A 27,085-nucleotide genomic window follows, 5' to 3' on the forward strand; every position below is an offset into this window, starting at 1 on the left:
AGATTTGGACCAAATATAAGGATTATTTAAAAGAAGCAGAATCAGTTACTATCTTTACATTCCCAGAACCTTAGGGAGAGATTTTTGGGTAAAGAAAATCAACTCTAGCAGGAACGCTACCATTCTTACCTGTTGTGTGTTGGTTTTGAGATTTGAAAAGACCAACAACTCCCTTTCCATGGAATCCCCCAGCTCGAAGCAGCAGAGTGTTGGCTTTGGAATTTTTCCAGCAGACAACTGGTAGGCGATTATGTCGATAGCAACGAGCGACTCTTTGTAAGCTGCTGTCTTGCACAGCTTGAGGAACAACCAAAAGCCCAGGATAGCTTCAAAAACATAAAAGGCAGAGGAAACATAATTGACATCTTTTTGTTTTCAAAAGACTGACTGATTTTTTTGGAGGCGATCTTTTATTTCAGACACTGGACGCATACCAAAATTCAGTACCCTTTCAATAATGTATATCAGAATGACTTGAGAAGGACAACCTATAAAGAATAATCATAAATATTAGTGACCCATTGGACTCAACTTTGCCCTAATCCTTCTTGACTTCTCAGCCATCTTTGATGCTGTGGCCCACTCCCTCCCCTAGAAACATTATCCCGCCTCGGTTTTGCTGATGAGGTATTCATCTGGAACTCTTCCTACTTCTCAGTTCGGTTCACGGGCTCCTCTTCTGCCTCACATTCCTTAACTATAGTTGTTCTGGGTCCTTACTTTTCTCACTCTACACTTTCTTAGGGAGCTCATCCACTCACATGACTTCAGCTACCACTGTGAGCGGACGTTATACATATCGACCTCTTCAGCCAACTACCTCTCATCTTATCTAAAATTCTGCATTTCTTTTGGCCTCCTGGACTCCTCTACCTGGATGTCCTTCCAGCATTTCCAAGTTAACATGTCCAGAACTGAACTACTCCTGTTTTCTCCTAAACTCATACCTCCACCCAACTTTTCCATCTCTATTGATGACACCATCATCCTCTCGGTCCCCCATGTCAACTTTCCTTGACACCACGCTGTCTTTCAACTGTCACATTCAAGCTACTCCTTGATCCTGCTGCTTCCTACATGTCCTGCACCTGGACACTGGGTGGAGAGGAATGAGCAGATCGGTCATATGGCTGCTAGATTATCTGATGGGCTTTTTCTAACTGGTCTCCTGACTCCAGCATCTCTACTCCAAATGTTTAGTGTACACAGCTGCAAGGGTCATCTTGCTGCCATGCTGCTCATCTCATGCCTCCCCTCTCCGCCAAACCCTCCAATGGTTTCCCATCTCCCTCTGCTTCAGGAAAAAACTTACGATCAGCTTCAGGGTTCTCCACTAACATGCCATCTTAAATAGGAGCCCCTTTCATCACCTGCTTCAAAATCTTCATTCTTTGTAAACTTGCCTTTTAGCTGTGCCTCAAGCTTGACTTTTCACCTCTGTCCCCTTGGTCATGCGGTTCCACCAGCACGCAACTCCTTCTGCTCCTAATTAGATAGACCATAGCTCTCCCCATGTTCAGAGTCCTCCTCTAATCAATCAATCAATCAATCAATCAATTAATCAAACAATCCATCAATTCTATTTATTGAGTGCTTTACTGTGTGCAGAGCACTGTACTAAGCGCTTGGGAGAGTAATAACAATTGTGGTATTTGCTAACTGCTTATTATGTGCCAGGTACTGTACTACACACTGGGGTGGATATAAGCAAATCAGGTTGGCCACAGGCCCTGCCCCACATGAAGCTCACAGTCCCAATCCCCATTTTACAGATGAGGTCGCTGAGGCACAAAGAAGTGAAGTGACTTACCCAAGGTCACATAGCAGACAGGCGACAGAGCCGGGATTAAAATCCAGGACCTTCTGACTCCCAGGCCCGTACTCTATCCACTAGACCACACTGCTTCTCTACTACATGTTTTCATGACTGAATACCTGCAGCTTTTGACAATAGTGGATTGTAAAATAAATCTATTTCAACATACAAAATTCGCAGTGCTTTCTTTACTGTTAGTTTCAGTGCACCAAATGCTTTGGAATTTTTTGGCAAGGAAGGTCATTACCAGTGCATTGAATCGTTAATATATTCTATGTTAAGTGCCTCACAGCCCGATATGATCCAATTGGCACTTCCTGAATGGACTCTGGAAGCCAGGAAGCCATTTTGCCCATCTGACCCAGATGCCAGGGTGATTCACCTTCATGGGATGGAGACTCACCCACAGGGCTGGGAAATACAGCAGAGTTGGTAGACATGTTCCCTGCCCTCAACGAGCTTAGAGAAGCCATTCCGATTGAACTCCCCAAATCCCGAGGCACAACCTACCCATCAGCCACCTCTAACACTTATATAAGTATTTGTATCCACTTTCAACACTTAGTTATCTATGTATAATCCATTAAACCATCAATGCTTTTATTCTGACTCCCTCATTTTAAAATATCTGAATAGTCATCTCCCTTTGAGAGCGAAAACTCCTTGCGGCTAAGAACGTCTTATGCTTTTTTCTTCTCTTGTGCTTTTTCTTCTTTTCCAAGTACACAGTACAGAGCACTGCACCTATATGGTGTTCCATAAATACCATCTCCACCATCAGTAAAAGAAATTTCAAAAGAGCCACACTGAAAGACTCCAAACCTTTGGCTTAATGGAGCAGTGTGGAGGCTATAGAAAGGCTCAGAAAAGGAACTTCCTTTTTTCTTATCCCGCACTGTTGGAATAGAGATTAATAGTCTGGTGTCAAGTTTATGTGAATGACATGTCAAACAGCTTGATGGAGCAATGAAAAGGAAACAGAGAAGAGAGTACAAAAATATTTGACTGCCTGAGAAGGTGCCAAGGTAAAAGCAAAACAAAATCATTTCTGGGTCTGACTTGTATTAGAACAATATGTTCCAATGTCAAAATGCATTTAAACATTTCATTAACACTACAAATAAATGTTTATTGTTTGAAAAACAGATAGCTTGGGAAATTGCAGGCTATGATGGCTTTCAGAACAGGAAGCAGACAAGACTTGTTGTTTTATATTTCAGCAAGTGTAAGAAGATGGGTATGTTCCAAAGAGTTTGAAATATTTTCTCTTAACAAATCTTGACGCATCTATTTTTAGAGCACACTTAAAAATACACAACATCCTCATGTAATCCCATTGAATGCGCCTGGATGTGAATCGGATATAGGAAAATCTGAGTAGTCTGGAGATATTTTTTATTTTCACGTGCTATGTTGGAGCAATAAATAACGAGAAGCCATTACTACAAACATATGTGAGAAGGTCACTGCAATTTAACAGTTTGAATTGCTGAATTATACTCATTTAACTCCACAGGTAGGTATTTTTTGTTGGCAGCAGGTATTTTCCCATATTTTTGGAATACATAAAAAAAGAGCATCCATTGGTGTCAGCCCTAGCTCTTTCATTACTACAAGATGGTAATTCAGGATTTCAAGTGTTAGCTGACTTGAAAATAGAGGTATGGATAGGTAAGGGCAAAGGCTAGATAAGGAGGATATATTGCAATACTGGTATTATTTGATTCACTCATTTGCATTTGTATAGTCCTCTGCATAGATGAGTGCTGATAGGTGCAAATTATTTTATTTATTACTATCATTATTATTACTAGTAATAATAATAATGCCTGTGGCATTTGTTTAGCACTTATTTCTGAGCCAAGCACAATGCTGAGGGTAGATACAAAGCAACCAGATCAGACACAGTCCCTGTCCCACTTGGGGAGATGGAGTAGAGAGAGAAGTATCTAATCCTTATTTTATATACGAAGAAACTGAGACACAGAGAAGTTCAATTACTTTCCCAAGGTCACACAGCAGACAAGAGGGAGGACCAGGATTAGATTCGAGCCAAGATTAGGGGATAAAGCACAGGTCTGGGAATCAGAAGGACCTGGGCTCTAATCCCGGCTCCGCCACTTGTCTGCAGCAGGAGCTCGGGCGAGTTACTTTATTTCTCTGTGCCTCAGTTACCTCATCTGAAAAATGGGGATTAGGACTGTGAATCTCTTGTGGGACAGGGTCTGTGTCCAACCCCATTATCCTGTAGCTACTCCAGTGCTTTCTCAAGTGTTTACTACGTGCTAAGCACTGTTCTAAGCACTGGGACAGAAACAACACAAGAAGATCAAAGTCAGTGCTTCCCAAGTGCCAAGCAGTATGCTGAGCACTTAATAAATTCCATCATTATTAATCATTGCGAGGGGTTTTGTGAGAACAAATCCTCATGTTACACAACTAAGAATACTCAGGTGCCAGCACTTATATACACTCATATATCTATATCGATATATATGTTTACATCTATAGATCTGTTTCTGTAGATCTATATATATACATATATATATATTGATATATATATATTTATACTGATTGAAATAAAAGCCAAGTACTGTGTATCTTTTCCTATCCCTAAAACTTTTTTGAGGTTAATTTAAAAATCCAATGTCTCTGATGCATTACACTGGGTCACCTACTACTAATGGGATTTATTTAATTAAAGAGGGAGAAAAGGTAAGGTGTCTACTAATCTTTTGAGACTAAAACCCAGTGGGGCACTCAATAAATGGAGTCGGTTGACCTTTTAATGAGACTGCCAGCAATCGTGGATTTGACTTGAATGAAAGCAGCTGTAAGGTCACAGTGGTCTTACGGGATATAAATACAAATGGGACATGATTAATGCCGAACAGCATTTCTGTGGGCTCAGAACAAATCTTGCACCACAAAAATGGACTTGTAGATTTCTTTCCCAATGCTCCTTGAGCTTTCATGCCCATACATAGCTTGCAATGACCATCATGTACACTTTATCTGAAGAGCTTTATGAAGTCTCCATTAATCTCCATTTACATTCTGAGGTTAGAGCTGAATTAAAAATCCACCATTCATGTGACACATTTTCAAATTTTTTTGGGGGGGGTGGGGGTGGGGGTGGGAGAGGTTCACAATTGCAGGTTTGGAAGACCTACCCAACACCATCCCTCCTCAAAGCTCAATGTTGGGGATGAAAGACTTCAGGTGATCTCTGTTCTGTGAAAAGCAAAAACCAAGTCCCTTCCTGGGATGCAAAACCTTCCTCTCCAATCACTCACCCCAATCCCTCTCCTCCCCACATTCCACCAAGAAGGATATCTGTCCTCTACAACCATCTTTGGAAGTGTTTGCTGATACATCTATCTTACCACACAGCACTGGGACCTATAAACACTGAAAAGTCACCAAGTACAATCAGATATCAAGACAAGGCAGAGTCTCCAAGTCCCCTAAAACAATTCCAGAGCATCAAGGGCATTGAATGAAATGAAGAAAGTGCAACCTTGGGTTTAATAAAATGAACAGGTCCTGATCAGATGTGAAAGATGATGGTGATGGTATCTGTTAAGCACTTACTATGTGCCAAGCACTATTCTAAGCATTGGGGTAGATACAAGGTAATCAGGTTGTCCCATGTGGAGCTCACAGTCTTAATCCACATTTTACAGATGAGCTAACTGAGGCACAGAGAAGTGAAGTGACTTGCCCGAAGTCACACAGCAGACAAGTGGCAGATGAGGGATTAGAACCCATGACCTCTGACTCCCAAGCCTGCACTCTTTTCACTAAGCCACACTGCTTCTCAGGCAGGTATGACAGGCAGCTAAGCAAGAATTGGAAATCCAATAGGTCACTTGAACCCTGGAACACCTCTGAGGCCCACCTTACTTCAGATTACCAGAATAATTTCTTCTTTTCCTCTTCTCCTACTCCCTTCTGCATCACCCCTGCCTTGCTCCCTTTTTCACCCCTTCCTCAGCCCCACAGCACTTATGCACATACCTGTTAATTAATTTACTTATACTAAGAATAATGATAATAATGTTGGTATTTGTTAAGCGCTTACTATGTGCAGAGTACTATTCTAAGCACTGGGGTAGATACAGGGTAATCAGGTTGTCCCACATGAGGCTCACAGTTAATCCCCATTTTACAGATGAGGTAACTGAGGCACAGAGAAGTGAAGTGACTTGCCCACAGTCACACAGCTAACAAGTGGCAGAGCCAGGACTCGAACCCATGATCTCTGACTCCCAAGCCCGGGTTCTTTCCACTGAGCCACGCTGCTTCTCGGACCACCTCCCCCTATAGGCTATAGGCATATTATGGGCAGGGAATGTGTCTACTGCATCGTACTTTCCCAAGCGTTTGGTACAGTGCTCTGCACAGGGTAAGCACTCACTAAATATGTTTGATAATGATCTGGGTGCTGCTTGTAGGAATGACACATTTATCAATCGGATTTACTGAGTACTTACTGTGTGCACGGCACTGTACTAAGCACTTGGGAGAGGACACTATAACAGAACTGACAGACACGTTCCTTGCCCAAAAAGAGCTTACTCTAGAGGGGGAGACAGACATTAATATAAATTAATTCATTACGGATACGCACATAAGTGCTGCAGGGCTGAGAATGGGGTGAATAAATGGTGCAGATCCAAGTTAAATTTAAGAGATAGTTAACTGACAGACTCACCTCCTACAGAGTGAATACATTCGGTTTGAGGCTGTGATCCGGAAATATTCCGATTTTGAGCGGGAAGAACTCCCGCTAATGGTCCCCAGACCTAAACGTTGATAGTCTCGGAAACAGGCTCTCTCCACTAGCTGTTCCATTGTTGACTTCTCCGAAGCCTTCAAAGTAGTACTTGTAGGGAGTTCACTGTCATCTGAAACTTTCAAGAAAAAAATACGTTTCAAAAGACAATACTGAAAGATGAGTTTGATAGGTTTTTACTAAAGAGAACTGGACATGGACCTATGAGTAATAATGATAATAATGGTATTTGTTAAGCACTTAATATGTGACAGGCACTATAGTAAGCTCTGTGGTGGATACAAGCAAACTGAGATGGACTCGCTCCCTGTCCCATGTGGGGTTCACAGTCTCAATCTCCGTTTTACAGATGACGAAATTGAGGCCCAGAGAAGTGAAGTAACTTGCCCCAGGTCACCCAGCAGAGAATTAGCAGAGCCAGGATTAGAACCCCTGACCTTCTGACTGCCAGGCCCGTGCTCTACCCACTACGCCATGTTGTTTCTCTGGTTTATAAGAATTTTGTGCACTCCTCATGAATGAATGATATTTGTTTTCTTGCTGTCTATGTTTCAGTATGGACACTGCCTTCAAATCTACATTAAAAGGATAAGGTGACCACATTTTTTCCTGCTTAAAGTGGGAGAGGACAGAGAATGGGGCCTTCAGGAGGTGGCCCTGAAAAGGTATGGAAGATGAGAGAGAGAAAGAGAGAGAGGGAGGGAGGAAGGAGAGAGAAGTGAGAGAACAGGGATTTGGAGAAAAGAAACAGAGAGGAAGAGAGGGAAAAGAGAGGGGAAAGGGAGGACAAAGAGAAGGGAATTTTGAGGGTTGGAAATCAGGAAGACAGAATAAATGGTGGATAAGAAAGGGATGCTATGGTGGAGTGGGTAGGGCAACATTCCCCCTTCCCCCATCAAAATAAATTCTCCCAACAGCCCAATTCTGGGAATTCCGCCAGATTATTCTCCATTGGCACCAGTTTTCTTTCATTCATTCATTCAATAGTATTTACTGAGCGCTTACTATGTACAAAGCACCGTACTAAGTGCTTGGAAGGTACAAATCGGTAGCAGATAGAGACAGTCCCTGCCCTTTGACGGGCTTACAGTCTAATCGGGGGAGACAATAATAATGTTGGCATTTGTTAAGCGCTTGCTTTGTGCAGAGCACTGTTCTAAGCACTGGGGTAGATACAGGGCAATCAAGTTGTCCCATGTGAGGCTCACAGTCTTAATCCCCATTTTACAGAGGAGGTACCTGAGGCACAGAGAAGTTAAGTGACTTGCCCACAGTCACAGAGCTGACAAGTGGCAGAGCTGGGATTCGAACCCAGGACCTCTGACTCCCAAGCCTGTCCTCTTTCCACTGAGCCATGCTGCTTCTCCTGGAAGTGTCCAGCACAGCCCTGCCACATCACAGTGGTCGAGAAATGTCCATTAGAGTTGTGGCTATGGCTGTGTGGCTGAAGAAGTGGAGTAAGGGAAAGGCCTCTTTCTCCACTTTCCTGGGGGTTGTGATTATGGGAGAAATAGCGTAGCCTAATGGATAGAGCACGGGCCTGGCAATCAGAACGACCTGGGTTCTAGTCCCAGTTCCACCACTTGTCTGCGGTGTGACTTTGGGCAAGTCGCTTCGCTTCTGTGAGCCTCAATTACCTCATCTGTAAAATGGGGGTTAAGACTGTGAGCTCCATGTGGAACGGGGACTGTGTCCAAACAGATTAGTTTGTATCTACTCCAGTACTTCCCACAGTGCCTAGCACATAATAAGTGCTTAGCAAATGCCATTAAAAAAAACAAACCAAAACAACCAAATTTGTCACCAGAGTGGGGTACCCAGGCAGATTAATGAAAGATATTCTGCATCATGGATATGGGGGAGGGACAGCAGGAAATCCCAAGATTGAGAGCTTCCTTTTTGTAGTAATAAAAATGCTTCAGGATACTTGAAAAACAATTCTTATACTGGCCAAATAATCAGGTCTTAAAAGTGGGGATTAAGAGGGTGAGCTCCATGTGGGACAGGGACTGTGTCCAACCTGATTACCTAGTATCTACCCCAGTGCTTAGAACAGGGCTTGGCACATGGTAAGCACTTAACAAGTACCATCATTACAATTATTATTATTATTTCACTTTGGCCTGACTCTTGACCAAAAAACTCAGTTCTCTCTAACAGAGAACTACTATACATTATGCTGCCTGTGTGGGGAAAACGAACAAATAATCCAAGACATCCAAAACTTCATTAGAGGTTCAAACCAGTGAAAATCAACTCTACTGTTGGGTTTTGTCGACAAATCTCTTTTTGGCAAGTTCTTGCGACGCTGAAATGTTTCTGCAAGCAGCTTAATTTCGTTTCTTTCAGTGATATGTGGACATGAATTTACTAATAACACTGAAGTAGTCTTCCAATGCTACTTGAAAAAAATCAAACATTTCAATCAGGAAATGTTTCTTCCAGAGTATAAGGCATCCATGGGAGATTTACCTCACCCAACTAGGGGAACTAAGCACTATTAGATTTTGGAGAAGTAAGGAATTTATAGAAATGAACTGCTAATAACTGTTAACGGTTAATGTACGCTTTACTGTTAACACTGAGAAGCAGCATGGCCTACTAGAAAGAGCACAGGGAGTCAGAAGACCTGGGTTCTAAACCCGACTCTGCCAACTGCTTGCTCTGTGACCGGGGGTAATATGTCTCTTAACTTCTCTATACCTCAGTTTCCTCACCTGTAAAATGGGATCAAATCCTACTCTCTCCCTCCTGCCCCATGTAGGATAGGGACTGTGTCAAACCTGATGATCTTGTATCGACTCTTAGCGCTTAGAACAGTGCTAGTCACATAGTAGCTTAACAAATACCATAATAATATGTACCAAGCACTGGGCTAAACCCTGGGGTTGATACAAGGTAATCAAATTGGACCCAGACCCTTTTCCACATGGGGCTCACGGCCTAGGAGGGAGAGAAAACAGGACTTTTGTCCATACTAAAGAGAGGAAAACTAAGGAGGTTAAGTGACTAACCCAAGATCACCAAACAGGTATGTGGTGGAGCCAGGTATTAGCACTCAGGGTCTCCTGATATCTAGTCCACTAGACTAAATTTATATCTAGTGTTTCAGGAATGATTAAAATAAATGATATTCCCAACTTGTGCCTCAAGTTCTGAAAAGCTCTGTTCATGTGGAACATATAATTATATCCTTTTAAGTTTTTTCACTGTGAACTTCTATTTTGCCATCATATTTATTTCCAGGGATGAGATGCCAAAGTGACAGAAGGCATGCCAAGATGTTCAAGGTAGTATGGAATGTACTGAGAAGAAAAAGAGTAAGTACAGGATTTTATGCACCCACACAGAAAACTATATTTTTAAAGGTTATATTATTATAGGTTCTGTAATACAATATAATCAAAGACCAGCTTTACTTAGACTTTTTTTGTCCTCGAGTAAATTCTGGAGCAGTAGGTCATTTTTAGTCTTTTACTGGCAGTTTTTTTCATTCCTTGAAATCCCAAAGATAATGCCCCAGATGAGTCAACTTGAGAGGATACAACAGCAGTTCCACTTAATAATAATAATTATGGTATTTTTTAAGCACTTAATATGTACAGGCACTGTACTAAGCGCTGGGATGGATACAAGCAAATTGGGTTGGACCCAGTCCCTGTCCCACATGGAGCTCACGGTTTTGATCCCCATTTTACAGATGAGGGAACTGAGGCCCAGAGACGTGAAGTGACTTGCCCAAGGTCACACAGCAGACAAGTGGCAGAGCCGGGATTAGAACACGTGACCTTGCGACTCCTAGGCCTGGGCTCTATCCACTATGCCACGCTACTTCTCTACATTGCCCATGGTGGCCCTGCATATGTGAAGTCAGTCAACAGCTCGGGTTGTGTCTGTCACATCAGAAAATGTTCTATTATTATTTTCTTGCATACTCCTCCTTTAAAAGCCTCCTAGGTGTGGTGACTTCTCTCAAGGTCGCACCTGGAGAGTTTCCAGTAGTCTACCAGTCACGACTACAGAAGGGAGAGTCAAGCAGAGGCCTGTCCATTCCATTCCTAGCTTGGGCAGTGGCTACAAGTCAAAACTCCCCTGTGCTGGGCAGCAGTAGCACGGGAGAAAGTCAAGGGCGGAGACAGATGTTTACTGTGCGGGAGGAGGCAGTGGTAAAACGCTTCCGTATTTTTAGCAAAAAATTCTATGGATCCACTGCCAGAACAATTGCAGTTGGAGGTGGGGCGTTCCAGGAGAGATGTGTCTGTGGCGTCGCTACGGGCCGGACACAACTCGACAGCATAAGACAACAACAAGGAGTGGTGAACTGAATTCAGCTGAGTCACCTGAGATTGTTTTGGTATTTTTTTCTGTCACTGATGATCTGTGTTACCAAGAAGTTCCCCAAAGTATCAAGCGCTTAGTACAGGGCTCTGCATACAGTAAGCGCTCAATAAATACCACTGAATGAATAAACTAACTAGACCACAGATTCAATGACATAGATTCCTGCCTATTTGGGAGTGTTCCTTCTAGTGGTGTGTTTTATGGCAGCGCCTACCTACCTAGGAAGGTTACTAAATTCTGGGACGGCAGTGCGAAAAGTCAGAGAATAAGGTATTCAATAAAGTACGGACCCTGTTTATGAAACCCATGACTTGACTGCAGACAAAAGCAAATTCCTTAATACTTTTATTTTGATATCAGCGAGATCAGCTGGAAAATAGTTTCCACTCACCAGAGATGTCATCATCTTCATTCCATCCGGCCCGATTTCCTCTCTCTTCCACAATCGTTCCCGTCTTTTTCTTTAACAGATACTGGCGGCCAATAGTCATTTTTCCTGCTCTTTTGGCCCCTTTCACAATTGTTTTTGAGAAGGTACTAAAGATAACCGATCCAAAAAAAAAAAAAGGCTAATAAAAAATGTAGTTTACATTTCAGAATCATTCACATCCTACCCTTCTTCAGTCAAACCATTTTCTGAGTGCTCACTTTGTGCTCAGCACTGGAGGTGCCCCGACGGAAGAGGGAATCTAGAAGTTCCGGTACCGGCCTCGTTTTTTAAAGTCACCTTCACCGCTAGGCCCCATTTTCTAACTCTGGGGCTCCTTCACTTCCCTGCCTCCTGACCAATGAGTTGTTGAAGGAGGGGGTTATTTTTAGCTCACCTCCTACCCAGAGTCTGGGGCCGTTCAGCAAGTGGGGATACCTGAATCCTCTTTTCTGATCATGGCCCCCTACATTCCAAGGTCGGAAATGGAACCAAGTATCCTCTTGGTTCCATTATTGTCCTGTTCCCAAGCAGGGGGACTAATTATAGGAGGTAATTAGAAGGGCTGGCATGGCATACCGGTATATGCCAACCTACTTTGCTTTGAGCACTGAACACACAAGCATTTATGTGTATTCCCAGAGATCTGAATACCTATTTTCTCCTTTCATTTAGCTGAGAGAAAATGGATACTGGTCTCCCAGGGTCCTAAAAGAAGGAGTCTTTTTTCAGGTAGGTTGAAGGGCCCTGAGCGAACAATGTCGTGACAAATGAATGGCAGTTTTCCATATTGTATATTCTAGTGTGAGCAGAGACAATCCCTGGCAATCTCCTGATACCTGAATGGCTGAGCCAGTGCTGGGTATCTTGCCTTTACCAAGACTCCTGTCACCACTTTGAGATTCCAGACTCCACGCCTGGGTGGTCTAGTGGAAAGAGCAAGCGCCTGGGAATTAGAGGATTTGGGTTCTAATCCCAGCTCCACCACAAGTCTGCTTTGTGACCCTGGGCAAGTCACTTCATTTCTCTGTGCCTCAGTTCCCTCATCTGTAAAATGGGGACTGAGATCGTGAGGCCCATGTGGGACGGGGAATGGTGTCTAACCCGAATATCTTGAATCTACCCCAATGCTTAGAACAGTGCTTGGCATGCAGCAGGAGCTTAACAAATACCACAATAACTACTGTTATTATTAGTTCTGTTGTTCTGAAAACTCATGAGGCTTCCTCAGTCTTCCCCTTGCCTTCATTCGGTCACAATTGGGGGTGGGCTGGGATGGTATGGGGCATCCCTAGGTAAGACTACCGGTTAGGCTAGAACTCGTCTGGATTCTAACACAATGTCCAGTGGTCAAATCCAGTCAGCTGCCAAACCCCATTCTGGGCATCTAGCAAACACCCTGGTTCATTTTCTGTTTTCCTTCTTAGTACCCTGCATTGACTTGCTAAAAGAGAAGTATTATGGATGACTGCTGTCATAGGCAGGAAGTATAATTATTCACTGGTACAGTACAGAATCATGGAGTCTGGGGGTATTCAATGAATACTAACTGAGTAGGCTCAGGCTTTCAAGCACCTAGGTCAGTTCTTCACACAGATTCAAAGGGAGGTAAAGCTAATTTTGGCTCATTTCAAGCCTTGGGGTGGACTTCAGGGAACATTCTTTGAGCCTACCTAAGAGTGGAATTTTCATTCAATCATATTTCCTGAGCGCTTACTGTGGGCAGAGCACTGTACTAAGCGATTGGGAGAGTACAATACAAAAACCAACAGACACATTCCCTGCCCACAACGAGCTTAGAATAAGAGAGAAACCCTGCCTTTTCTCTCTTTTTGTTCCAAATAGAGGGGTCCAAAAGGGGACGTTGATTTTACCTGGGGTCACAATGTATTTGGGTAAATCTAGTACTCGTTTGAGGTTCAGCTTCTTCTGTTTTATTGTTTTTATTCACTTGTAGATCATAAGCCCCCTGAAGACAGGGACAGTGTCTCTATTGTCCTCTCCCAAGAACTTAGTGCTCTCCCCACAATAAGTGCTCAATAAATATAATCGATTGATTGTAAATACTTCAAACTGGGTTTTAATCATCAATAATTCAAATTTTTCATGCTTATTCTTAATATCGTAGGCACAAAATTCTGCATTTGATTAAGATGATATTCTTGACTCTTGATAAGTCCAGAAATCTGATGGCATTGCTCAGAGACCCCAAGGCTTAGAGGAAGAAGGGAAAAAGGCATTTTGACATCCCAGAAATGAACGGTGATCTCTTTGGGAACCTGAAAGATCTTACTGGAACTTCTAGGAGGAGACTAAATTTATTATGTGTATCGTTTCCCAGCACAACAGAAACAATCTATTCAGTTACAACACTGAAAAGTATAATTTACAGGACAAAAATGTCACCAAATGGCAGAGCAAAGAATAAATAACCTCTAGACCTCACTTAACGGTTCACCTTGAATGGTAAAAATTTTTGTTCCTTCTTACCGGAAAGATGTGTTCTTTTCTTTCTGTTTGGGTAAGATGATCTGTGGGGCAGTTTGTCCAGCTGCGAAGGCAAAGGTACTGAAAATGGACTGAGGATATCGGTATTTCATTAGTTGTTTCTTAAAGATCTCCACCACTTCAGGACTCACTTCTTCATCAAATGCTACCTTAATCAACTACAGACAGAAGAGATAACACATCAGAAACTGGAAGGAAAAAGAGTGGGCTTGCAGAGATACCTTTAAATTAAAGTTTCTCATGTCAGGAAAAAAGTTACCATGATTATTGGTTGAAAGCACTCGATCAATCAATCATGGGATTTATTGAGTGCTTACTATGTGCAGAGCACTGTACTAAGCACTTGGGAGAGTACAATATAACAGAGGTAGCAGACACGTTCTCTGCCTACAACAACCTTACAGTCTTACTACAGAGTGCTCCATCTGGGAAATACCATACTTGAGAGGTCTTACGTGAAATGCATGAAAATACAATGGAGATTTCTGCCCCGGGTGAAAAATGACACTCAGGGAACCACTCCATGGATATCAAATAAGGAGACTGCTCTCAATTTGATCTGATTTCTAACCTCTCGATTAATATTCTTTAAACTAGGGTTTAACCTGAAAAAACCATTTTATTTATTTTGGTTTTCTTACCGCTCTCACTGCTAAACTGGACCTCTCAATTTATAAATTCTTCCTTGGTCGATATGCCATCTTATTTTCCCACTCAAACCTTGTCCTCACCGTCTCTCCCGTCACTGTAGACAACACCACTATCTTACCTCCAAAGTCCATAACCTCAGGCGTTGTCCTTGACATATCTCTCTCATTCCATCCACATATTCAATCTGTCACCAAATCCTGTTGGTTCTCCCTTTGCTACACTGCTAAACTCCGCCCTTTCCTCTCCATCCAAACTGCTGCCTTGCTGATCCAAACACTTATCCTAACCCACCCTGAGTACTGCTACTGGATCAAATATCACCTTGAACCCAGCTTCCTCTTTCTCCCCACTCCAATCCATACTTCCCTCTGCTTACAGATCAGTTATCAACAAAACCGTTGAATTCATGTTTCCCACTGCTCAAGAACCCCCAGTGGCTGCCCAACCACCTCTGCATCAAACAGAAACTTTTTTACCACTGGCTTTAGAAGCACTCAATCAGCTTGCCCCATCCTCCCTCACCTCACTAATCGCCTACTAAAGCCCAGCCCGCACACTCCGCTCCTGTAGCGCCAGCCTACTCACTGTGCTCCTATCTCATCTGTCTCGCCGCTGACCCCTTTCCCACAACCTCCCCCTAGTTTGGAACTCCCTCTCTGCATATACGCCAGACTACTGCTCTCTCCACCTTCAAAGCATTATTAAGGTCGCATCTCCTCCAAGAGGCCTTCCCCGATTAAGTCCCTTTTTCCCCGGCTCCCTCTCCCTTCTGCGTCCTCTCTGTCCTCGGATCTGTGGCCTTTGGACATTTGATATTGGCCCCACCAATAATCCCACAGTACACCGATGTACATATCCTTAAATTACATATTAATTACTTATTTATTCATATTAATGCCTTTCTCTCTCTCTAGACTGTAAGCTCGGGTACGGGCAGAGAATGTGTTGGTGAATTCTGTTGTATTGTAGTCTCCCAAGTGCTTAGTTCAGTGCTCCGCACATAGTAAGAGCTCAATAAATACCACTGACTGATTATGAATAGACAATATCTCCACGGCCACCAAGAATATCACCGTGTGTGTTGCAAAGTGATATCTGGGAGGTTTATTCATTCATTTTTTTCTTCAGTAGGGAAGGGAAAGGGGATTTTCCCTCTTCCTACTCTGCAACGAGTTGGGAGCTTCCTTGGGTCATTGAAAACCCAAGGCTGGTTTTTGCTTCTTTCTTGTTCAGATGAACTTACTTTTCTTTCTATACGCAGTCCTCAAAAACCAAGATTTGGACATTGCTATGCTTGGGCTGATGTTAGAGTACAATGCCACAAATTAATCAAGCAATGGTATTTAATGAGCACTTACTGTGTCGCAGAGCACTGTACTAAGTGCTAAAACAAGGTTGTCTTAATATTGTTATGTACGACAGCATATAACTGGGCTATCAAGTGTTCATTTATCCACTTCCATTATTTGCCAATGATGGAAAATGAGTGATAATATTACCTAAGAACAGTTCCCACAAAGATTAAACTATGGTATTTATTCAGCATTTATAGTGTCCAGGGCACGGTATTAAGCACTTGGTAGAGTACAAAAGAACTGGTCGAGACATTCCCTGCCCACAACAAGCTTATAGTCCACAGATGTTATGGTATGTGAAAAATAAAAATAAGTTAAAATAACCAGCTTTTTTATATCTATTCCAAATTTAGAGTTTTAATAGACTTCTAAAAGTCAGTGAGTACCCTATATGAGATCTTTTTAAAACCAAAAGATTCGTATCCTACCCATATTTAGTACTATGAGGCTCTGAATGGAGGTGTTTGGAGAGTCTCTATGACTAAGGGTTTCAGAGTTCAAAGGACAGAGAACACTCCAAGAGAAGACGAAAACAAAATGAAATAACAAAACGTTGTTTAGAAATTTTTAAAAAGTGAGTCCTGAGAAGTTACTTTTAAAGATGTCCTGTTTGCACGCACTAACCATATGTGAAATGTTAGCCTTATTGGGGCATACTATAAATAGCACCACAAAAAGAACATTAGGGGTTATCCTGATATGTGATTGCAAATGCATAAAAATAACACAACCGTAGCAAACATTATTTGGGAGTTATCATTTCTATTCCAAGAAGAGAGGGGGTATTTCATGTGGCGGGCTACCCCTTGAACTCGAGCTGTTATGAAAAGAATATAAAGTAAACTGTTTCCTTTGTTTTTGTTACTTTTACATCGGCAGCATTATGTCAAGAACAGATTGAGATGAAAGTTTCCAGGGTCCCCCAAATCGGAAAAGATCAGTTGTTTCTGTGTTTCGCTAAACCACCGCTAGAGAAGGTCATAGGCCACACTGGGACTCCAGAAAAGGAGGTTGTTTGAGAAGGAAATATGAGATTGAGAATGAAAATACTTCTTTATTTAGGAGCTAATTATTCAATTTGAGAATTATTTGCTTTTCCCATGTTTTTCTTACTGCTACTTATTATTGGCCATTTTGTCTTTCCGAAGAGCGCCCGGGGAAAGAAGTAAAGACATTCCAATCTGCCAAATCACATTTCAACTTAGCAGTTGTGGTTAAGGTGATTCTGAAATTTCTTACTCTCCAACCCTTGTTCTCCCAACCATGGTTTCTTTTACGATGATCAGTAAAAAAAGATACCAGGTACTGGATGTGAGACCCTACAAATAAATAACTCTTCAAGATGTCTTTTGTTTCAGAGAAGCAGCAAGGTGTAGTGGATAGAGAATGGGCCTGGGAGCCAGAAGGTGATGGTTTCTAATTCAGGCTCCGCCATTTGTCTGTTGTGTGACCTTCATTCTATTTATTGAGCGCTTATTGTGTGCAGAGCACTGTTCTGAGCACTTGGAAAGTACAATTCAGCAACAGAGAGAGACAATCCCCACCCAACAACGGGCTCACCGTCAAGAAGGGGGAGACAGACCACAAAACAAAACAAGTAGACAGGCATCACTTCACTTCTCTGGGCCTCAGCTACCTCATCTGGAAAATGGGGACTAAGACTGCGAGCCCTATATGGTACAGGGACTGTTTCCAATCTGATTTGCTTGTATCTACCCCAGTGTTTATTACAGTGCCTGGCACATAGTAGGTGCTTAACAAATACCACAAATATTATTATTACCTAATGAGGCTCATTCCTTGTGCAATTAAAAATAGCAAAACTCATGAAATAGTTTAAAATCTGCTCTGACTAAAAAAGGTGATGGATTTGTAACATAGGTTCTGCAAAGTACCAGGCAATAAAGAGGGCTTTATTCTGATTATTATTATTGATAGTAACAATAATAATAACCATAATGATATTTGTTAAGAATTTACTATGTGCCAAGCATTGTTCTGAGCACTGGGAAAGATATAAGATCATCAGGTCAAACACAGTCCCTATCCCACACAGCATTCACAGTCAAAGTAGAAGGGGGAAAAGGTATTGAATCCCCCTTTCCCAGATGAGGGAACTGAGGCTCAGCGAAGTGAAGTGACTTGCTCAAAGTCACCCAGCAGACAAGTGGTGAAGTTGGGATTAGAACCCAGGTCCTTCTGACTCACAGGCATGTGACCTAGCCACTAGGCCATGCTGCTTCTCTAAAACTAACCACATCTTGAAGTCACTTATTTGTCTACAATATTATCTTGAGGATTTCATCACCATGTCAATTTAAAAGCTGGAACCACCACAACCATTCAGTCAATTCATTCATTCAATGGTATTTACTTAGCACTTACTTTGTGCAGAGCACTGTACTAAGCATGTGGGAGAGTACCATATAACAATAAACAGACACATTCCCTAATCACAACAAGCTTGCAGTCTAGACAGGGAGGCAGACAAAGTTCAGTGGGGAAGATCACTCATGAACGAATTGCTTCGCAGCCCGGAATACGTTCACATGGCTTTCCTGTTTGGTGACAAACAAAATTTCCCTAATGGCTCCCTGCATATTTGCACTAATTGAAAACAGGTTTCTGTAACAGAGGTCTACAAAGTTGGTTGTTTGAAAAGTGACAAAATATATTTTATTGCGATGACTTCAATATTACAACTGCAAACGACCATAGTTTTGTCTGATCGGTTCTGGAATACTACCATTTCTCATTCCACATTTCCCTCAACAACATTTCTTTTGTGTCTCTACATGGTCAGATATGCAAAAGCTCTCTCCAAGACTCAACACTGTTCGTTTCCTAATACCTGAAAAGAGGCAGATGTGATCTGCAATCCTTCCTGCATGTTCTGTTGAAGTTGGTTTTGAATGGTGATCTTCTTTTCCTTGGTGATAGATGCAATGGGGAAGCTCCGCATCACAGTGTGCTCACCAACTACGATGCAAAACAGGAGTCAATATTAACTCTGATTTACACAACAACTAACTGTGATACTTGAGCAAATTCAAACTGAGCAAAGTAACTGCTCAATAAATACCATCGATGACGATGGAATTCTTTTTGGATATAACACATGTGTTAAAGCATGCTTTTTTCCAGTGTTCCATGAACTTATTATATTGAAGTTTCAGTTGTAATTAGCTTTCCAAAGGTATAGAACAACATAATTAAACTTAGGTAATACTACATTACCAAATTACTGCATGGATCATGATGCTGGCAGAATTTCAATTACATTATTTTAGAAAATGAAAATGAAAACAGTTTGCTACAGGAGAGTGCAACATCATTCTCACATGAAGATGTACTAGGCTTCTCAGGGAAAGCTCTAGCGCCCAACCTCAAATCAGCCACTGAAAGGCAACCCCGTCAAGATGCATATCTGCACAGCAGGCAGTAATCTTTGACTTGGAAATTTCTGGCAAATAATTGACAATAGAATTCAATCCATTTTATGGATGGTTCTGAGCACAGTTTGACAATCATTCAATCAACTTCTCTGGGCCTCAGTTACCTCATCTGGAAGACTGCGAGCCCCAGGTGGGATGTGAACTGTATCCAACTTAATAATAATAATTGGGGTATTTGTTAAGCGCTTACTATGTGCCAAACACTGTAGTAAGCGCTGGGGTGGAGAAGCAAATCGGGTTGGACACGGTCCCTGTCCCACGTGGCGCTCACAGCCTCAACCCCCATTTTACAGTTGCGGTAATTATGGCACAGAGAAGTGAAGTAAAGTGACTTGCCAAGGCCACACAGCAGACAAGAGGCAGAGCCGGGATTAAAATATACCCTGTGCTTAATACAGTGCCTGGCACATGGTAAGCGCTTAAAATGCCATTTAAAAGAAATGATTATGGAGCATTTACTGTTTGCAGAACACTGTACTAAAGTGCTTGGGAAAATACAATCATGGGAGTTGGCAGACAAAATTCCTGCTCACACAGATCAAGGACAAGGGTTGATCTGGAGCTTGGCTGTTGTATCTTAAAGAACTTTTTTATATTCTGGGCCATACCAAGTTGATCGTGGGGTGTCCCTTTGAAAATAATTCTGTAGGTAGTGAGGAACAAAGCGCCTTCTGCGGGGAGAATGTGAGGACCCCCAAGAAGTCCTCCTGTGGCCTCCTCTCTCCCATCGGGATCAAGCAGCACACGGAGACCTTCGCACACAATTTCTTCTCCCGGGAGTAGTGTGGGTCTCAGGATCTTGGGCTGAAAACAAAGAGAACATTTTCAACATAATTCTAATTTGGGATTTCAAGACCCGATAATAATAATAATAATAATAATGATAATGTTGGTATTTGTTAAGCGCTTACTATGTGCAGAGCAGAGTTCTAAGCGCTGGGGTAGACATAGGGGAATCTGGTTGTCCCACGTGGGGCTAACAGTCTTAATCCCCATTTTACAGATGAGGTAACTGAGGCTCAGAGAAGTGAAGTGACTTGCCCACAGTCACACAGCTGACAAGTGGCAGAGCCGGAATTTGAACCCATGACCTCTGACTCCAAAACACGTGCTCTTTCCCCTGATCCTGACCTGACCCCTGACCTGACACCACAACGTTACCCAGTGATAGCAAGAAGTCTAAAAAGCATTTAAAATTGCCATGAGGCCAGAGGAAACCATGTAAATCTGGAGTCTCGTTGACTCCATTTTGGAGGGGACCCCGCTCTGTGACCTGATGGACTTTGGGCAGTTTCATTTTAGGCTGGAATGGCGGAAAGGGGCTCAATAATTGCTCTGGCAGAGGTAGTGATTATTTTGTCAGAAGGAGGGGGATGGGAGGAGAAGCTGCCTTCTCTTCCTCTTCCTTTTTCTTTTCAGGAGTAGCTGCCATTATCAGCATCATCCCCACAACTCAATGGATTCTTCTTGGGAGTTGTAATGAGGAATATTTTGTTTTGGTTGGAATGGCATGTTTCCAAGTGCACATGAAAGTCCCCATGAATGGGAGAGGGAGGCCTGGTTCCCACTGAGGGTGAGCAACCCGAGAGGAGCAGAAGAGGACGGCAACAGAAAATGGCAGAGGCAGCAATGGTGAGCATGGTAAGGCTTTGCTTTGTTTTCATCTTTCCACCTCTCACTCTTGGCCTCTCCTCCCTTCTTTCTCCCTCCTTTTCACCACCTTTCCTTGCTTTTAAGCTCGTTATGGGCAGGGAATGTGTCTGTTTATTGTTATACTGTGCTCTCCCAAGTTATTAGTTAAGTGCTCTGCACACAATAAGTGCTCAATAATACCACTGACTGACTTTTTTCTATTGCCCTGTCTAGTGTGTCCCTTTCTGAACTCCACCCTCTTCTAAGCTCCTCCACCATCCTTCTTTGGTAGACCGGAAATCGGTCATCTTAGTTTGGATCCAAGAGCAGAGATGGCAACTGGAGGGAATCACATTGGGTTTTCCTCGGACACTGTTTCTTCCTTACCAATTCAAGCTGTACTAATGCCAAAGGCAAACAGAGATTTTGGTGAAAGGGCTTTTGAAGCATCTTGTTTGCTTATACACATGGAAAGCTATTGCAAAGTCTAAATTAATTTTCCCCTGTTCTAAGAACAAGTGTTCTGGAGCCTTACCTTCTGTATAGGGGGAAGTCTCCTACTCTCTCGATGAACTGCCTCAAGAGTTTCGATGTGCATAGCTACAATTCCTGGAATTATTTAAATGAAGAAAATGAAACAGCACATAAAATGTGAAAACAGTTTTGAAACCTTAAAATTAAACTCCATAAACTCTATATACAGGATTGCATTTGAGAGCCACTGACACTATTAAGTATTTAGAATCTGGGCCCATTTAGCAAAAAGCAGCAGCCCCATTTACCAAATATGTTGGTAAGATCAAACGTTCGGTATAGTATCTGCAGAATTCCTACCTGGTATCATGCAATGGAGACTTTTGATGTGGTCCTGAGTAACTCCACTTTCTGTACAAACCTTGTCGATAAACCTGGTAATAAAACGCACCACGGAATTTGCGATATCGTTGCTTTCTGAGTCCTCAAAGCCACTTTCTGTATCATAGCTCTCAGCAACACTTCCTGCAATACTGAGAAAGAAAATAAGGGAATAGATAAGCAACACTCAAAACGGAGTTGTAAATGACTTAAAATGTGAAGATTCTTCACGAGGATAACTGCTCCTCCAAACCCTCCAGTGGCTTCCCTTGCCCTTCGGCATCAAGCGAAAATTTCTCACGGTTGGCATCAAAGCTCTCCACCGACTCAATGTACCTTATCTATCAGCTCTACCTTTATCTTCCCGACTTAGGGAAGCACCATAGCCTAATGGACAGAGCACGGGCCTGGGAATCAGAGGATCTGGATTCTTAGCCTAGTTTATGTTTCTATAGATACAAAAGTGATTGCTAATCTCCCCGTCTCCCTTTGGGATTAACAGTGAGAACGGTCACTTCTTTCAATAACCTGACTTTTGTCCATCTCAAATCTTCCAAGCTTCTCATCATTATAAACTGCTTGATATTTCACACGATGGATTTAGAGGATGGGATCATGGGCAAGGGCAGGAATTTAACTAGAAAAAAATCCCCAGCAATTTTCTCTCTTCCTGAAAAACTTAGTTTGCATCTTTGATAGCAAATCAATGATTTTCATATCATCTCTGTAAGACCAGCATTTTTTATTTCCACTTGGCATTTGGGGAAACTGAGATACAAAGACCTCCTGAAGCTAATACGGGAAATGATAACAATAAAAATAACTAAGATATTTATTAAACACTTACTCTGTGCTATGCACTGTACTTTGTGCTGGGGCAGACACATATTAATTGGGCCAGACACAATCTCTGTCTCACATAGTGCTCACAGTCTAAGCAGCAGGGAGAACGGGAATTGAATCCTCATTTTACAGATGAGGATGCTGAAGAAATGAGAAGCAGCAAGGCCTAGTGGATAGAGCACAGGCTGGGAGTCAGAAGGGCCTGGGTTCTCGTCCAGGCTCCACCACTTGTCTGCTGTGTGACCTTGAACGAATCACTTAACTTCTCTGGGTCTCAGTTACCTCATCTGTAAAATGGGGATTAAGAATTTGAGCCCCAAGTGGGACATGGACTGTGTCCAACCTGATTACCTTGTATCTACCCCAGTGTTTAGAAGAGTCCCTAGAACATAGTAAGTGCTTAAACTCCCTCTAGACTGTAAGCTCATTGTGAGCAGGGAATGTGTCTGTTTACTGTTGTATTGAACTCTCCCTTAATACAGTGCTTTGCACAAAGTAGGTGCTCAGTAAATAAGATTGAATGAATGAATGAAATACCATTTTTTTTTTTTAAAAGTTAAGTGACTTGCTCAAAGTCACACAGGAGGCAAGTGGCGGCACCAGGATCAGAACCCAGGTCCTAGGCTCCTTCTCGTAGGCCATCCGGCTTCTCTAAGTAACAAGGCCAATAAAACTCCTCAGCCCTGAGGTCTTTTTTTTTTATTTGAGAACTCTGTCCTCGAGCTACAGGTCATTACCAAAATAACCACAAAGAACCAACCTTCCAAAAAAAAAAAAATCCCAATTACTGTACCATTGGGAGTTTTAAACTTTTAGGGCCAAATCTGTGGCAGACACTGCGTTTTCCACTTCCCCCTCATCATATGTGAAAAGGGAAAGGAGTCATATTGGCTTCAGCAGGAAATTGAGAAATTCGGGAGGGAATGCGGTACCTATTGGTGACGATGCTGTTGCTGCCACTCTCCCAGTCTGCGGTGGCAGATGTTCTCAACAGTTTATTTTTACTGGTGTCCAGGGGCACCAGCAGATTCACCATGAGGTTGGCGAAGTGAATTGCCTGACTGAAGACTGTACTTTCCTCATTCTGAACGAGTTCCTGCTGGGTTTGTTTGCTCAGCGTTGGCCACATATGCAACTGTTCAGCTGCCAGATCCATGGCAGATTTCTCCTGGTTTGGGCTTGAAGGAGTTTTCTCCTAGAAGACAAAGGGGAGTATATTCATCCTTTCACGCAAGGTAAACATTAGGTTGCTGCTGCAGAAATGTGAAATGCTCAGCTGAGTTTCACCGCAGAACTATCTGCCATATGGAGAATGAATAGTCTCTTTGCATCCCAGAACTAGGACGACTAGATTGTGATTCACACAATTAACAGCTCAATTTGCACCTAAATCCTTTCACTTGTATCCATCACTTGATTCCCCCTTTCCCTGATCTTACTCTGTTTTCTTTTCCCTTTTGACCACACACTCGAACATCTGCTCGAATTCCATATGAATCAGGCATCTGCAAATAAAGAGCATTTGGTATTAGGCAGGCTATTGTACAGCTTTAATATAATTATTTTTTCCGAGTCGGGAATTTGTACCCTTGAGGATTTCCTGGCACTCTTCCGGTCGAGCGCGATTAGGCTTTTATTACAAATTTATACTGTTTCTTATACACCAATTCTACCACACATATTTCTCAATACCGATCCTCGGTACTTATGGATCTATGTAAATTCAGGTATTTCTTTGGCTTTATTCTGATATTTCACCCTGGAATTCTCTTTCCCTACATGATCCTTCTTCTCCCAACTGTTCCGATGTTTTGCCACTCTTTTACATCTGACTCCCACACTTTACGTGTGGGTGCCTGTTTGGTGCTTCTGCAGGACTTTCTTCGAGCGAATAGGAAAATGCACTGCACCTAATAGTTGCTCAAAAAATACCATTACAGCTATGGTTCCTGCTGCTACTATTATTATTACAGTGCCAAAGACTTACCTGTCTCTATCTGTTGCCGAACTGTACATTCCAGGCTCTTAGTACAGTGCTCTGCACATAGTAAGCGCTCAATAAATACTATTGAATGAATGTCCACCCATCCCTGGCCTTCCTGCAGAATCTTTTCTCTACTAAGTTTCAGAGATGAAAGAATTGCCACTCACCCATTTAATTTTTAGGTGTCTAGTAGTTATGTATTTTCACCTTTGCTTTTTGAACAGTGGACAGTTTTTCCACTATTCTGTCTTCGTAAATCATCTGTTGGATTCCCTCCAAATTCCCTCTCCCCACAACCCGACCCCCGACCCCAGGATCCTCATTACCTTAGGCAGAATGGGGGAGAGGTTCAGAGTGAGAGGGGTAGAGAGAGAAAAATAAGGAAGAAAGAGAAAGTGAAAGGAGGGGAAACGAGAGAGAGATCTAGAGGAGAGGGAGGAAGGAGAAGGGAAACAGAGGAAAAGGGATTCACCCTCTGTCATCTTCTGCCACTGTCGTTTACTTCTGCCATATCACCACTGAAACGCCAACAGTTTATGGCAGCCTGGCCCAGAAGGGGATAGTTGAACCGGGGTTGGTATCCTCAACAGTCACCACCCAAGTGAAAGCAATCAAAAGGTCCTTTTCTGTCTCCCTGGCTGAAATCAAGACTCTAATGGCTTCTGATCTGGCGGTTGGCTGGAACCCCAATTCATGACAGTTCCAAGTGTTGTGCATGTCTTGTTCCCTGAGTTGGGAATCGAAGGAATTTCTCTGGAATCTACTCCCCACTAAAAAGGAATAGAAACACAACCATCTGAGAGACTCACTGGCGCAACCAACTAAATGCACTGCTTAAAACTGGGTCATTTTTCTCCAATTCTGGGGAAGTGGTTTAATTTAATTGGTTCTTGGATACAGTCACGCTGGACTTCCTGACATCCATTAATGTTTAATTATAGTGCACACAGATATTTTCCATCTTCTTACCTTTTGCTTCAACTGTGCTGTGTGATTGTCTTCCTTGGCTGAAAGATATAGGGAGCGAACTTGATTTTGCACATCATTATAAAATGTTGTCTCCCAAAACTGTTGATTAGCCCAAATGGGGTGATCCTGAACACAGGTATAAGCAAACTGACTGACTCCTGGAGCGAGTTTCTGTGAGAGAACACACACATAAACACGCACACCAAAAAGAGAAAAAAATTAGTCACCAACTGAGATCACTTTAATAATGTGAAGGATGGCCATGTTAGACAATGCATATATAAAGAATAACTCATAGCGGCCAAACCTAGGGTTGAATCATTTGTATAGCGATGCCTATGTATACACAGTGTACAGGAAGCTATATGTGTGTAAAATTTTCAAGTTAACTTTTTCTGACCGACTTGATCGGTAAATGGAGTATAAGCTCGTTGTGAGTGGGGAAACATCTGCTTATTCTGTTGGATCGTATGTACTCTATCAAGCGTTTAGTACAGTGCTCTGTACATAGTAAGTGCTCGATAAATACCATTGATTGATTGTTTACGAAACAGTGAAGATTACGTTGATATTTATGAAAGGTTAAATCTAATGAAGACACCAATGCCAATGAGTTTTCCCCAAGTATGGCTGACCAGGCTAATCTGGACCTTAGAGTCCCTATCACTTTGTGAAGATCCCCAAACCAGCCCTTGTTGATCTTTGCCCTTGCTCAGTGTAAAGAGCACGGGCTGCGGAGTCAGAGGTCATGGGTTCAAATCCCGGCTCCGCCGCTTGTCAGCTGTGTGACTCTGGGCAAGTAACAACTTCTCTGTGCCTCAGTTACCTCAACTGTAAAATGGGCATTAAGACTGTGAGTCCCACGTGGTACAACCTGATCACCTTGTATCCTCTCCAGCGCTTAGAACAGTGCTTGGCACATAGTAAGTGCTTAGCAAACACCATCATCATTATTATTTATTATTACTATTTGCAGGGCTAGTTGTTCCAGAAACATCTATTCCCAAACTTTCTGTCCACTTCCCATTCTCATGAGTCATCAGACCGATGGAGACAGTTGAAATCGCCTAGTCAGCTTTATCTGTTTCCTGTCGTCTTTTCCCATCCTGGTCTAGGATTCCATAATGCAGTTTTCCAGAAACATTTTCATTGCTTAAGAAAGTAATTCTATCCTTACGGCAATATGTTAAATTTTCTTATTATTTATACTTGTCATCAAGTTCATGACTAAATCCTCAGCTCAGCCTGGGTCTTTCCTACAGAGTTGACTGCATTGTATCCTAGAGGCTTTTGTATCTTCCAGCAGTAAAAAGATTTTTTTTTTCTCTGCTTGACTCAAAAGAAAGGCTACTGTACATTATCTTTAAACCAAATACATTCTATTTGCTTGCAAATTTGCTTCAGAAAAACTGCAGTGTGTGTGGACAATTTGCGGCCTGCGATTATCTCCC

At 42.4% G+C, this 27,085-nt stretch overlaps 1 protein-coding gene across 8 annotated transcripts in view; it reads right to left on the bottom strand.

Moving 5' to 3' along the window:
• The window catches only part of SBF2 (SET binding factor 2), a 474,020-nt gene that overhangs the window by 48,024 nt on the left and 398,911 nt on the right, over window positions 1–27,085 (bottom strand). For 4 of the 8 annotated variants that reach the window (XM_029059545.2, XM_029059550.2, XM_029059549.2 and 1 more), the window contains exons 18-28: window positions 25,635–25,805; window positions 24,121–24,186; window positions 23,614–23,876; window positions 21,818–21,990; window positions 21,519–21,592; window positions 19,960–20,155; window positions 18,748–18,875; window positions 13,873–14,048; window positions 11,347–11,492; window positions 6,534–6,732; window positions 130–326 (exon numbers count right to left, since the gene is read on the bottom strand). In XM_029059545.2, the coding sequence (XP_028915378.1) occupies window positions 130–326; window positions 6,534–6,732; window positions 11,347–11,492; window positions 13,873–14,048; window positions 18,748–18,875; window positions 19,960–20,155; window positions 21,519–21,592; window positions 21,818–21,990; window positions 23,614–23,876; window positions 24,121–24,186; window positions 25,635–25,805 (1,789 nt within the window). The remainder of the gene's footprint in view (window positions 1–129; window positions 327–6,533; window positions 6,733–11,346; window positions 11,493–13,872; window positions 14,049–18,747; window positions 18,876–19,959; window positions 20,156–21,518; window positions 21,593–21,817; window positions 21,991–23,613; window positions 23,877–24,120; window positions 24,187–25,634; window positions 25,806–27,085) is intronic. The other 4 variants (XM_039911379.1, XM_029059548.2, XM_029059552.2 and 1 more) reach the window with 2 other exon arrangements.

This window comes from Ornithorhynchus anatinus, chromosome 3, assembly GCF_004115215.2.
Source record: "Ornithorhynchus anatinus isolate Pmale09 chromosome 3, mOrnAna1.pri.v4, whole genome shotgun sequence".
In the NCBI taxonomy this organism is placed as follows: domain Eukaryota; kingdom Metazoa; phylum Chordata; class Mammalia; order Monotremata; family Ornithorhynchidae; genus Ornithorhynchus; species Ornithorhynchus anatinus.